General features: G+C 40.5%; 1 protein-coding gene across 6 annotated transcripts in view; it reads left to right on the top strand.

Annotated features, from left to right (window-relative positions):
* The window catches only part of dmd (dystrophin), a 555891-nt gene that overhangs the window by 322539 nt on the left and 219606 nt on the right, over positions 1-13746 (top strand). For all 6 annotated transcript variants that reach the window (XM_084050679.1, XM_084050677.1, XM_084050678.1 and 3 more), the window contains one exon: positions 13065-13210. In XM_084050679.1, the coding sequence (XP_083906805.1) occupies positions 13065-13210 (146 nt within the window). The remainder of the gene's footprint in view (positions 1-13064; positions 13211-13746) is intronic.

Below are 13746 nucleotides of genomic sequence, written 5' to 3'. Positions count from 1 at the left end.
CTTTTTCCCTCTACACCAAACACCTCTTTGCCAAAAATAGCCGATCTACAAGCTCACAACGCCTCGCGCTGCGAGGCGTTGTGAGCTTGTAGATCTGCTATTTTTGGCTAAAGTTCTCCTCAGAAAAGGGATGCTACTGTAGGTTTCGAGTGGTTATGGTAAAAAGAAAAATTATATCACATGAAGATTTGGCGGACCCCCTGTAGTAACTCTGAGGACCCCCTAGGGGTCCCGGAACCCCTGTTGAAGACCCCTGCTGTAAACTGAAAAAAAAAAAACATTGTATTTATTTTTTTCAAAAGGGCACTTCTGGTCAAGAGGGCAAAGGGCAGGTGCTGTAGCACCACCTAGAGTCTATCTGTGCACGTCCCTGCTGTTGTGCCACACTGATTGAAATGCAAGCACACAACAAACACACACACGCATTATGTACACGCACAATGACACACACACATGCACACTCGCGCACACACACGCACACGCACACAGGTATTACTATAACCGTGAGGACATCAACGTTTTAGGAGGGTGATTTTATGATATATATATTTTTTTTGCAATTTTTAACCATACTGTAAGCCTAAAGACGAAAAGTGTATGATCTACAAGCTCACAACGCGTCGCGCTGCGACACGTTGTGAGCTTGTAGATCAGCTATGTTCCGGTGCATGACACACTGGCACACAACTAAGTATAAATCATGTTTAACTCTTAATTCCAACCCCTAAATCTAAGCTCTTAAATGTCTATATTCCTGATCCTAACCCCCAAGCTGAGTTTTCTAATTGTAAACGTGTCTCTAAAAATATTTTTTTCAACCATAAAACAACGTCTATTTCTCATAATTGTACTATACTTGTGGGGACGTTTGGTCCTCACAAGTATAGTAGCGCACATGCACCCGCATACACACTCACAAATGCACAGTCAGTGTCACATTGAAGTGGGGACAGTTTGCATGCATGATTTACGATTATGAGTTCAACAGCTTGATGGAGGGTGCAACAAACCACATACACTGTAGCCTCAAGTGGTTTGATTCACACTTTGACGCACAGAGCTTTGATTTATAATTTGTCGCACACAAAAACAGCCTATTTTCGGTGCACGAGGTGCTGGACAATCAAGTATCAATCAGCTGTTTCTGATGACAGAGATTTATATACTAATATTCAGTGAAGAGGGCCTGTTGAGAGGCCGCAATGATTGTTTCTGCTTGTTTCCATGACCAGTGGTGGAAAAAAGTACAACGTTGCTTTACTTAAGTAAAAGTATCAATACTGCAATGTAGAAACACTCTTTTACAGTAAGTAACAGTCCGGTAATCAAAATTGACTTGAGTAAAAGTACAAAAGTATTGGCATCAAATTATACTTAAAGTACCAAAAGTAAAAGTACTCATTATGCATAATGTCCCATTTCAAATTGATAAAATGTATAAAAACATATTTTGAAAATAGCAGATCTACTGTACAAGCTTGTAGATCGGCTATTTTCAAATGGCCGAAATGTATATATGGCTGAAGTGGTCACTGTATGTTTTGGAATAATAATCAAAATCTACAAAGTAACTAGTGACTAAAGTTTTCAAATAATTGTAGTGGAGAGAAAGTATAATATTTGCCTCTGAGATGTAGTGGAGTAGAAGTAAAAGTACTGAAAGAATGTTAATACTCCAGTAAAGTAAAAAAAACACCTCAAAATTGTACTTAAGTACAGTACAGTACTTGAGTAAATGTACTTAGTTGATTTACACCACTGCTGATGACAGAGGTTCATATGATTCAGTGAAGAGGGGCTGTTGAGAGGCTGCAATGATTGTTCTTGTTTGTTTCATGACTGCCTGCTCGTATCTGGTCGGAATGGGCCCGTAGCCTTTTCTTCCCTATTACCTTAATCCATTAAGACCGGGAACGCATCTGTGTCATTTTTAGGTTTCTTTGGGCTATTCAAAAATAGCAGATATACAAGCTCACAGCGCCGCGCTACGAGCTTGTAGATCTGCTATTTATTTGAAAATGTGTGCAAATCTTTGAATATATATATACATTTTTTGCTGAAATCTTTGCTTCTGGGGGTCCCTGGAACAAAATATTTTGAGATGGGGGTCCACGGACAAATACATATCATTTAGGGGGTCCTTGACATGAAAGAAAGTTTGAGAACCACTGATATTATATTAACATAAGTTAAAAATAAATAAATACACTGATTTAGAAGACATTTGTAGAATCCCCAGAAGCAAAGGTTTGAGTTAGAAATGTTCGCTTCCAAAAAATATATATATTCAAAGATTTGCACAAACGTTCGAGATTTTTCAAAAAAACAGCAGATCTACAAGCTCGTAGCGCGGCACTCGGTGCCGCGCTACGAGCTTGTAGATCTGCTGTTTTTGAATAGCCCAGAAAGTATAAAATAAAGGTTATAGCTAAACATCTTAAAATGACACAGATGCGTTCCCGATTTGAGTGGGTTAATGGCTGTTTTGTTCATAGCTGGCAAGCCCTGCTTTAGAGTTATAATGTTACAGGCTGCCACAACACGCTGTGAATGGTAAGCGGTCTGCATTTATACTTTACATCACACTTCTAGTCAACTGCTGACCTCAAAGCGCTTTTACAATGCACTACACATCCACCCATCCTTCACCGGTGAGGAAGGAGTCAGACACACAGGGTGTCTATGGCTGCTCACCAGGAGCTGTGTTTGCTCAAGGACACCTCGACATGAAGCTAGAGGAGGAGCTGGGATCGGAACCCCAGTTTGGGGAACACGTGTCTATTGCAGTGGTTCTCAACCTGTGGGTCGGGTTCCCACATGATTTTGGGGGCTGTCCCCAGATGATGGTAAAGTGACAATTTAAAGGACAACTTTGGTTTTTTTTAGAACCAAGGTTTATATTTTAGCTTGTAATTAAAGTAAATAAAAGATGAGAGTTCTTTTTTTTTTTTTCATTTACTGCTTTCTATAGTTTTAGCAATTTTCGCGATCTTTTTTTTACAGTTGGTGGGGGCATTCTGTCCTGTGGCTAAATATGTCTTTTTTACTAAATAAAAAAGGTCCTGTGGTCTTTGATGGCCAGATGTGAGTTATTGGGGGCTAGAAGAGCTACTGTAAATAATAATTAAAAAAACGCCGGGTTATTGTGTAAAAAAATACATATTTAGCCACCGGACAGAATGCCCCCGCCCACTGTAAAAAAGATCGCTAAAACTATAGAAAGCAGTACATTTAAAAATGTTAACACTCATCTGTTATTTACTTTAATTACAATCTAAAACATAAACCTTGGTTGTAAAAAAACAAAGTTGTTCTTTAAGGGCTGCCGAAAAAGTAATCTACCAGACTAAATGGTCAAACATTGGGCAAAATGTCAAATTATATAAGAAAGTGGCAAATAGTGTGAAAATAGCCGATCTACAAGCTCACAGCGTGAGGCGTTGTGAGCTTGTAGATCGGCTATTTTCACAATATTTATCTGTGGAACCGAGTCAAACTTTCAAATTTAATGCCTGAACTCAAAATATGATTATTTTTGGGGGGGTCACGGCCTGAAAAGGTTGAGAACCTCTGGTCTATTGCATAGGTTACCAATGTGTTTTCAAGGAAGGTTGCCCAAGTGGATGCCCAAGTATTTATTAATATAATACAATATAATATTACACCCGAAGGTCATGGGTTCGACCCCGGGCACCGCCGACCTAGCATGAGGAGTAGCACGGCTTGGGAGCCACGCTGTAGGTGTGGCGTTCCACCTCAGAAATCCATCTCTCGGGGGGGTCTATATCGCATTATAATGGCGATAGACTCCCACATTCTCGGCTGATGCCGACGATAAGCCGTCTCGATCCGACCCATACTTATGATTGTCTGGTTTTAACCCATTAAGACCGGGAACGCATCTGTGTGTCATTTTAAGATTTATTTGGCTATTCAAAAATAGCAGATCTACAAGCTCATAGCGCGGCACCGAGTGCCGTGCTATGAGCTTGTACATCTGCTATTTATTTTTTAATCGTGAAGAATGTGTGCAAATCTTTGAATATATGTTTTAAAAGCAAACATTTGTAACTCCAATCTTTGATTCTGGGGGTCCCTGGAACAACATATCTTGAGATGGGTGGGGGCTCCGGGGGGGGCTTTAGATATGTATTTGGCCGCGGACCCCCCCCAATATTTCAGTTACAAATGTTGTCTTTAAAAAAATATATATATTCATAGATTTGCACACATTTTCCACGATTATAATTTTTTTGGTAGATCTACAAGCTCATAGCGCAGCACCTCGGTGCCGCGCTATGAGCTTGTGTATCTGCTATTTTTTTGAATAGCCAAAGAAATCTTAAAATGACTACAGATGCGTTCCCGGTCTTAATGGGTTAATTAACGCCGGCTCATGGTCAGTTCACTGACCTCGGGGGTTTGGAGGAGAATGTCATGTGTTTTTCGCTGACATTTAGAATGAGAGATGATACTGGTGTCACACCACTTGAAGAAGGTGTCTATCATTCTCTCTCTACCCATGAGGAATCCATGGTAATCCAAAAAAAAAATATTTTGAAAATGGCAGATCTACAAGCTCACAATGCGTTGCATCGCGACGCATTGTGAGCTTGTAGATCGGCTATTTTCAAATGGCCGATATGTATATATAGGGCTGGAGTGGTTAATCATGTTTTGCAATAATAATCAAAATCTACAAAGTAACTAACTAAAGTTTTCAAATAATTGTAGTGGAGTAAAAGTACAACATTTACCTCGGAGATGTAGTGGAGTAGAAGTAAAAGTATTGAAAATTGGAAATACTTAAGTAAAGTAAAAGTTCCTCGAAATTGTGCTTAAAGAGGTGGTGCAATGGTTTTGCACTTTTTCTGTTTTCCATGTGTCTACGAGGTTGATAGAACTTCATTAAGCCCCCTGGTGGTGTTTTTATGGTGTTTTATGTCTTCTCTGACTATTTTGAGTTTCTACCCGGAGGCTGAAACCTTGAGGGTCAAACGTGCCAATAGAGAAACAGCGCTTTAATGACACAGTAAAAACATACCCTCCCCCTCATTATCACAACACAACAGGTGTGGGCATGAGGAGGAGGAGGGACTAGGACAGGTGGGTGGTGCTAAGGTGGTGGAGGAGGTGCTAAGGTGAGAACCAGGTATACTTAATGAACTTGAGGCGTGTCCACATAAAAACATAATTTTAACCATTTCTGTACACTTTTTTGAAAAAAATCTTCCTCCTAGTATAACCATAATACCTGATCATTATGGGTTTTTTTTTTGGGGGGGGGGGATCACTGAAAATCACGGCACCCCGTCTTTAAGTACAGTACTTGAGTAAATGTACTTAGTTACTTTACACCACTGGTAAAGAGCTTAATCACACAACCTTGTGGGACTCCTGTGCTGTGCTGCATGTGTTTGGTCCAATGACAGCGTTCCGTGTTGACCTTCACTTCGCCGTGTCCTGTTGGTTAAGAAAGAATAAAATCGTCCAATCAGGGTAGAGCAACTCCGTGTCCTTTGTGCATGTTGTCGCTGTCGTCAGGCAGAAACCTCTTATCTCCATATTTTAACTTTTCATGTTTAAAAAAATATATATATATATATAATGAATGCCCGCTACTTCGTCATACTACAGTGTCGCGCATAAATAGCCGATCTACAAGCTCAAAACGTGTCACGTGCGCCACACGTTTTGAGCTTGTAGATCTGCTATTCTTTCTATCTGGAAAAGTTAACAGTTTGGGACATGAGATTTCCACTCCGACAGCAACGGTATGCTGTAGGGCTCCACTAGTATTAGGCGCTGAAGTTGAAAATGGATAAATAACATCAGAGCCGTGGGGCTTTTGTGTTGTCAAGGTGCTTTAGAAAAGGAAGTGCAAAATGCTGAGGACGGTGTCTTAAGCGCTGCGCTCATGCTTACAGTCAAATTAACTCATTCAAACCGGGAACGCATCTGTGTCATTTTAACGGTTTCTTTGGGCTATTCAAAAAATAGCAGATATACAAGCTCATAGCGCGGCACCGAGTGCCGCGCTACGAGCTTGTAGATCTGCTATTAAAAAAATTACATCTTTGACAGTTTGTGCAAATCTTTGAATATATACGATCAAAGTGTTCCCTACATTTCTTTGAGCAGTATATATATATTTTTTTTAAGCGAAAATTATTTGCTTCTGGGTGGTCCCTGGAACAAAATATTGAGATGGGGGTCCGCGGCCAAACACGTATAATTTTGGGGGTCCTTGACGTGGGAAAAAGTTGTAGCACCACTGATATAGCAACCAAACAACAAAAATGATATATATATATTTGGCCGCAGACCCCCCCATCTCAAAATATTTTGTTCCAGGGACCCCCCCACCAGAATTAAAGATTTGAGTTAAAAATGTTCGCTTTTAAAGATATATATAGATAATCAAAGATTTGCACAAATTTTCACAATTTTTCAAAAATAGCGTATTTGAGTGCCACGCTACGAGCTTGTATATCTGCTATTTTTGAATAGCCAAAGCATAAAATAATACTATTTCAGCTCAAATCTTAAAATGACACAGATGCATGCCCTGTCTTAATGGATTAAGCTGAGGTGCTTTCTCTAAACATTTAATTACAATCACAAGGTCAAAGCCACTAGTACAGGAAGTAATTAGTCACTGAGGCGCTGGGCTTTTGACACATTACACAGCATCTGTGTCATTTTAGATTTCTTTTGCCATATTTTATACTTTGGCTGTTAAAAAATAGCAGATCTACAGGCTCAGAGCGCGTCACTTCGTGCAGCACTATGAGCTTGTAGATCTCTAAAAAACAAAAAAAGAATCATGAAAATTTGTGTAAATCTTTCAATATATATATATATATTATTTTAAAGCAAACTTTTTAACTCAAATCTTTGCTTCTGGGGGTCCCTGGAACTAAATATTTTGAGGTGGGATTCGGCGGCCAAATACATACAGTATCATTTTGGGGGTCCTTGACATGAAAAAGTTTGAGTTACACTGATTTAGTAACATAGGTTTTTCAGAAAACTGTTAGAAGACATTTGTAGAATCGCCCTCAGGTCTTAATGGGTTAAAGGCACTGGTGATATGATTGACTTAATCCAAAAAAGCGATGGTGGAAAATAAGTAGTAAGTTTACAGCATTTTTATATTGTGATATTGCTACTTTTACCACTGCCAAAAAGCCAGAACAGTGTGGGTGTCTTTAACCCATTGAGACCTGAAGACGATTCTACATGTCTCCTAAATCTCAACAGTTTTCTGAAAAACTTATGTTTCTATATCAGTGGTGCTCAAACTTTTTCATGTCAAGGATTATGAATTATATGTATTATACGTATTTGGCCGCGGACCCCCATCAAAATATTTTGTTCCAGGGACCCCCAGAAGCAAAGATTTGAGTTAAAAATGTTCGCTTTAAAAATATATATATTCAAAGATTTGCACACATTTTCACGAATTTTCAAAAATAGCCCAAAGTGTAAAATAATGCTTTTTAGCTCAAATATAAAAATGACACAGTTCCTGGTCTTAATGGGTTAAGGACCGTTGGAATCCGGGACACCATGCTGATGTCAATTCCTCTGCACAGCAGCCCGTCTGAACGGGTTGAACTTATAAAGTGCACTGCACACCCTGTTTCACTTTAGATCAGTGCTTCTCAAACCTTTGCATGCGTCAAGGACCCCTAGAACAGTGGTTTTATCAACCTTTTTCACATCCAGGTCCATTATGTATTGGGCATTTGAGCCGCGGGACCGCCGTTTGATGGGATTTAGACTCTCAGACCCAGGACTTGGAATATTTTGTTGTCGTTGGATACGATTTTGTCCACAATTCCATGCTGTCTTGATGTTGGTACCAATAGGAGAGATAACAGGCAAACGTTGATCAAAATAACAATTATTTTATTAAGTAATGCAGATGTTTGGCAATAATTTAACTCTTGAGAGCGTAAAATGAAACCAAATGGACCCGTACGGGTCCATTTGGTTTCATTTTTACGCTCTCAAGAGTTAAAGATCTATAAGGGTCCATTTGGTTACCAACTCTCCATCAATTAGCTGGGGGACCACCTGGAACCCCCTCAAGGATCACTGGGGGTCCCTGGACCCCATTGTGAGAACCACTGCCCTGGAATACAATAAAATGACACCGCACACCGTCTACACGTGCACAATGAGGACTTTATTTAGGCAACGTTTCGGGTCAATCGAAGTGATTACACACACAATTACATACACAAGAATTACATACTCAACAATTAAGACATTATACAGATATAAAAGACAGACAAAACAAAATAAAACCATAACAGAACATTTGTAAGTTAAAAACAATTAGATGGTGAGGTAGGGATATTTAAGAGCAGGTTATGAAATTGTCCATTGGATATTGTGGCATTAACTTTTTATAATTTTTAGATGTCTGATCCCTGCCTATACGCCCCCGTCTCTGAGCTGATCAGGTGTGCATGAGACCTTTCGTGTCAAGGACCCCCAGATTGATATAGTATATTTGGCCGCGGACCCCCCATCTGAAAATATGTTGTGCCAGGGACCCCCAGAAGCAAATATTTTAGTTAAAAATGTTTGCTTTAAAAAAAAAAAATTTTTTTCAAAGATTCACACAAATTTTCAAGATTTAAAAAAAACAAATAGCAGATCTACCCCTGGTAACCCCACCCCCAAGGACCCCTGGGGGTCCCCGGGCCCCACTTGGAGAACCAAAGCCCTACCAGTTAAATTAACCCTAGCATCCCTGCTCTGTCCATGTCATAACAGTATAGGTGAAAATAGAGTGAACATTCTGGTGAAAACAATCAGATCTACAAGCTAGCTCCCAATGTGTCACGTTTGAGAGCTTGTAGACTATAGGCTATTTCTGGCGTTAATTTACCAAAAAAATACACAAAAAGATAAAATATGGAGATAAGAGGTTTCTACCATATAGGCTTTTTAAGTGGTTCAGAATCTGCAAATCTTATGGAGATTCATAAGCTGTGGGAAGAAAAAGAAAGGTGAATGTTGGGATGAGATTTACACGTGTACAAGAAGGGGAAGACCTAATAAAATCGCTTCCAAAGGCCCCGAGCAGCAATAGAGAATGAAGCTCAACGATCACCATCACCCTTAATCCATTCACTCCGGGAAGGCGTCTGTGTCATTTTAAGATCTATTTTGGCTGTTCAAGAATAGCAGATCTACAAGCTTGCAGCGCGGCACCGAGTGCCACGCTGCAAGCTTGTAGATCTGCTATTTTTTTTAAATCGTGAACATTTTTGCGAATCTTTGAATATACATAATTTTTTTAATCAAACATTTCTCAAATCTTTGCTTCTGGGGATTCTACAAATGTCTTCTAAATCTCTTAATAGTTTTTTGAAAAAAACGTAAGTTGCTATATATCAGAGTGATGTTCAAAACTGCATGTCAAGGACCCCCAAAATTATATGTATTTGGCCGCGGAAACCCATCCCAAAATATTCTTGTTCCCAGACGCAAATATTTTAAGTAAAATGTTTGCTTTAAAAAAATACATATTAAAATATTTGCAGACATTTTCACGATTTTTCCCCCCAAAAAATAAAAGATCTACAAGCTCGTTTATCTGCTATTTTTCCGAATAGCCAAATAAATCTTAAAGATGACGCAGATGCGTTCCCGGATGGAAGGGGTTAAACTTTAGTCGGGGACAGTTGAATGGACAAAAGTAATTGGTCAGAGAGGATCTGAAGGGCCTGGAGATGGTATTTCCACTGGCATTTAGCCAGACATATAGCGCTCAATTCTCACACGTTACGTTCCGTGTCGTGTCTCTCTGATAGAGCAAAAGGCCTCCGTTTGCTCCGTTTGGCATTAACAACAAGAAGTCTCCTATCGTTGCTGTGGTGCGGGACCCTCTTATCTCCATATCTCCATATCTAACTTTTGTTGTTGTTTTTTTCTTCTCGTAAATTAACGCCCTACTTGATCATAGGACAGCGTCACACTAAAGTAGGCCTATCATAAGAGGGTGCATTTCTCCTTTCCGACATGTCGCCTTTCCGACGTTGACGAACCCTATACCTAACCCTAACCCTAACCCTAACCGCACGCGGAAGCCACTAGTCGGAGTGGTGAGATGTCGGAATGGAGAGTGAACACCATCATAAGAAGCAGATCCTCAAGCTCAAAACACGGCCACACGGCCACACACACACACACACACACACACACGTACACTCGCGTACACACGCACCACGCAAAACTCTTTCTCTCTCACACACACACACACACACATGCACACATGCACACATGCACACATGCACACACACACACACACACACACACACACACACACACACACACACGCACACATGCAAACAAAAGCACACACATTCTCTCTCTCTCTCTAATTGCTCCCGCTGAGCAGGTTGGTGCCTTGCATGTTTTTCCTCCGCCATCGGTGTATGAATGTGTGTGTGAATGGGTGAATGTACAATAATGCACAATCTATGTAAAGCACTTTGGATAAAAGCGCTATATAAATGCGCCATTTACCATTACACACACACACACACACACACACACACACACACACACACACACACACACACACACACACACACACACACACACACACACACACACTGTCTCTCTCTTGCTTTGAGTCAATAAACCAGCTGTAACCCAGACACAGTGTTTGTGTGTGTGTGAGCGACGAGCATGCGTACGTGCGCGTGCATCAGAGAATGTATCTTTTTATGTAGACGTAAACATTTTAATATAAACTGCCAGACCTTTGACAGTGTTTTACATATGTGTACTTCAGAGGGTTTCATCATTTTGTCGCCGTCGGGGCGGAAAACCTGTCATCTCCATATTCTAACTGTTTGTGTTTTTTTCCCGTAAATTAACACCCCCACTTACTACTGCGTCACACGAATGCATCAAAAGTAGCAGCTTCGCGCCGTGTTCCGAGCAGTGGTGGAAAGTAACTAAGTACATTTACTTAAGTACTGTACTTAAGTACAATTATGAGGTATTTGTACTTTACTTGAGTATTTCCAATTTCCAATACTTTTACTTTTACTCCACTACATCTCAGAGGCAAATATTGTACTTTTACTCCACTACATTTACTTGAAAACTTTAGTTACTAGTTACTTTTCAGATATAAATTATGATATAATGAAACATACATTAACCACTTTAAACCTATTTGAAACCTAGGCTATTTGAAAATAGCAGATCTACAAGCTCACAACGCGTCGCATCGCGACGCGTTGTGAGCTTGTAGATCGGCTATTTTCAAATATTTTGCACTTTTACTTTTGGTACTTTAAGTACATTTTGATGCCAATACTTTTGCACTTTTACTCAAGTACATTTTTGATTCTGGACTTTTACTTGTAACTTTTACTTGTACAGTATTTTTATATTGCAGTATTGGTACTTTTACTTAAGTAAAGAATTTGAGTACTTTTTCCACCACTGGTTCCGAGCTTGCGGATCTGCTACTTTTGCTGCTTTTGAATTTTGAACCCAGAAAAGTAACAGTTTTGGGACATACTGTATGAGGTTTCCACCGAGAAGAGTTGGTCTTATCACTGTGTTTGGCAACAGCATGCGTAAAGCGCAGGACGCAGTCATGCTGCGAAGCACAAATTATAGGACACAAGCAGGGAAAATGATGAGTATTGACCAGGAAACAGCAATCAGGCCTGTATACCAAACTATATCCCACCAAAAATCAATAGCATTCTACAGGTAATAATGCCCATCGTCTTCACTGCAGATTGAGTCACAGCAGCAACCTTACCAGGGGAAATAGATTTCTACAGAAAAGAGAAAAAAAAAAATCAAAATAAGTAGATACAAGAACTCTTTTTTTTGCCCCGCTCCTCATCAGCCAAGCAGACTCTACCTCTCTATAGACCCCTTAACAGACGACGTCATACTGGCTGCGTGCAGCCAGTATGCGCGCAACGAAACCCATTATATCAGGTCTCGTTAGGACGCGTCTCACTAGCCAACACACACAAGAGGGGGTTGGGGTGTGCTGAAACCAGTGCACCCCGAAACAGGTTGGGAATTGATTGCGTGAAACAATCACCTGTGCGTCCAGGCTCAATGTTAGTAAACAAATAATTGGTCTATACTTCTCTCATCTCACGGAAAACTACAAAATGATGGAGCACCTGTGTCATTTTAGATTTCTTTGGCTATTCAAAAATAGCAGATCTACAAGCTCATAGCGCGGCACCGAGTGCCGCGCTATGAGCTTGTAGATCTGCTATTTTTTTGAAACATTGTGAAAATGTGTGCAAATCTTTGAATCCATATTTCTCAAAGCAAACATTTGTAACTCAAATCTTTGCTTCCTGGGGAGCAGGGGAAGGGGGGGCACGAAATATTTTGATATGGGGGTCGGCGGGCAAACACATATGATTTTGGGTGTCCTTGACATGAAAAAAAGTTTGAGCACCACTGATATAGAAACATACGTTTTCCAGAAACCTGTTAGGATATAGAAGACATAGATGCGTTCCGGATTGAACGGGTTGAACCCTCTAGAGTAAACTGGACGCAAGTTATCTCTTTTTCTTCTACACAAAATATCTTTGCCAAAAAATAGCAGATCTTGTAGATCTGTCCGTCCGCCGGTCCGTCCTAGACAGATACTGTAGATACAGTAGATAGATAGACATTATACGATTACACACCATATCTCTCTGTCTTCCTATCTCTCTCTGTATCTCTCTCTGTATCTCTCTCTGTATCTCTCTCTGTATCTCTCTTTGTCTCCTCTGAGATGGAACGTTGTCCTGTTTCATTAGTGTTTGGCGAGTAAACAGCCCGCGTTGTCAAATCCCTCCGGAGCACCTCGAGGTGCTCTGCTGACACCACAGACACATCACATCACAAACAACCATGAAATCCACCCCAGAAATAATTAGAACCAACCTCAAAGACATCGTCAAATTAAAATATTGATTACTGATAGAAAAAAAACGAGGCTGTTAATAATTATTCTTCATCATTTTGTCTGTCTGTCTGTCTGTCTGTCTGTGTAGTCTTGGAGAGCCTGCCTCCTGCCCGCTACAAGGAGACCATCGCCACGCTGTTGTCATGGTTACAGCAGTGCGAGGCCAAGCTAGCCATCCCATCCACGGCAGTGACCGAGTATCCAATCATGGAGCAGAGACTCAACGACGTGCAGGTAAGCCGCGCGCACACACACACACACACACACACACACACACACACACACACACACACACACACACACACACACTAATTTGTCGTGACGCGCCGTGGCCCGTTGTGAGCTTGTAGATCAGCTATTTTTGGACAAGGTTTTTTAATGTAGAGCGAAAACAGGAGGAGGGCTAGAGTGTAGAGACCTTGGGAAATCCAGTACAAAACTACTTAAGTATAGTATAGTTTAAGTGGTGAAGTTTAGATTAGATTTCCTTTTATCATCCTCAAGGGAACACCGTTTTGCAAAGTTCTCCAGTACAAAGGGCTTTCAGAAACCGATCGTTGCCATCGGGCAGAAACCTCTTATCTCCATATTCTAACTTTTTGTTTTTTTGTACAAAACTTTTATCCCACGATTTTTGCAACCCATTTTTTCACCCAGTGCCAATTTCCTATGTAATCCTGGGCACTACTCTCCCTCTGACAGCCTAGGGATGGCCCAGAACTGAGCTAATGCCACCTTCAATGCATGAGAGCTAGCAAGCCGCTTCTTAT

Source organism: Gymnoscopelus microlampas (assembly GCF_963454915.1).
Source record: "Gymnoscopelus microlampas genome assembly, chromosome: 24".
Classification (NCBI taxonomy): Eukaryota; Metazoa; Chordata; class Actinopteri; order Myctophiformes; family Myctophidae; genus Gymnoscopelus; species Gymnoscopelus microlampas.
The sequence above is the reverse complement of the archived record's forward strand: the minus strand, read 5'-3'. Positions and strand labels throughout refer to the sequence as shown.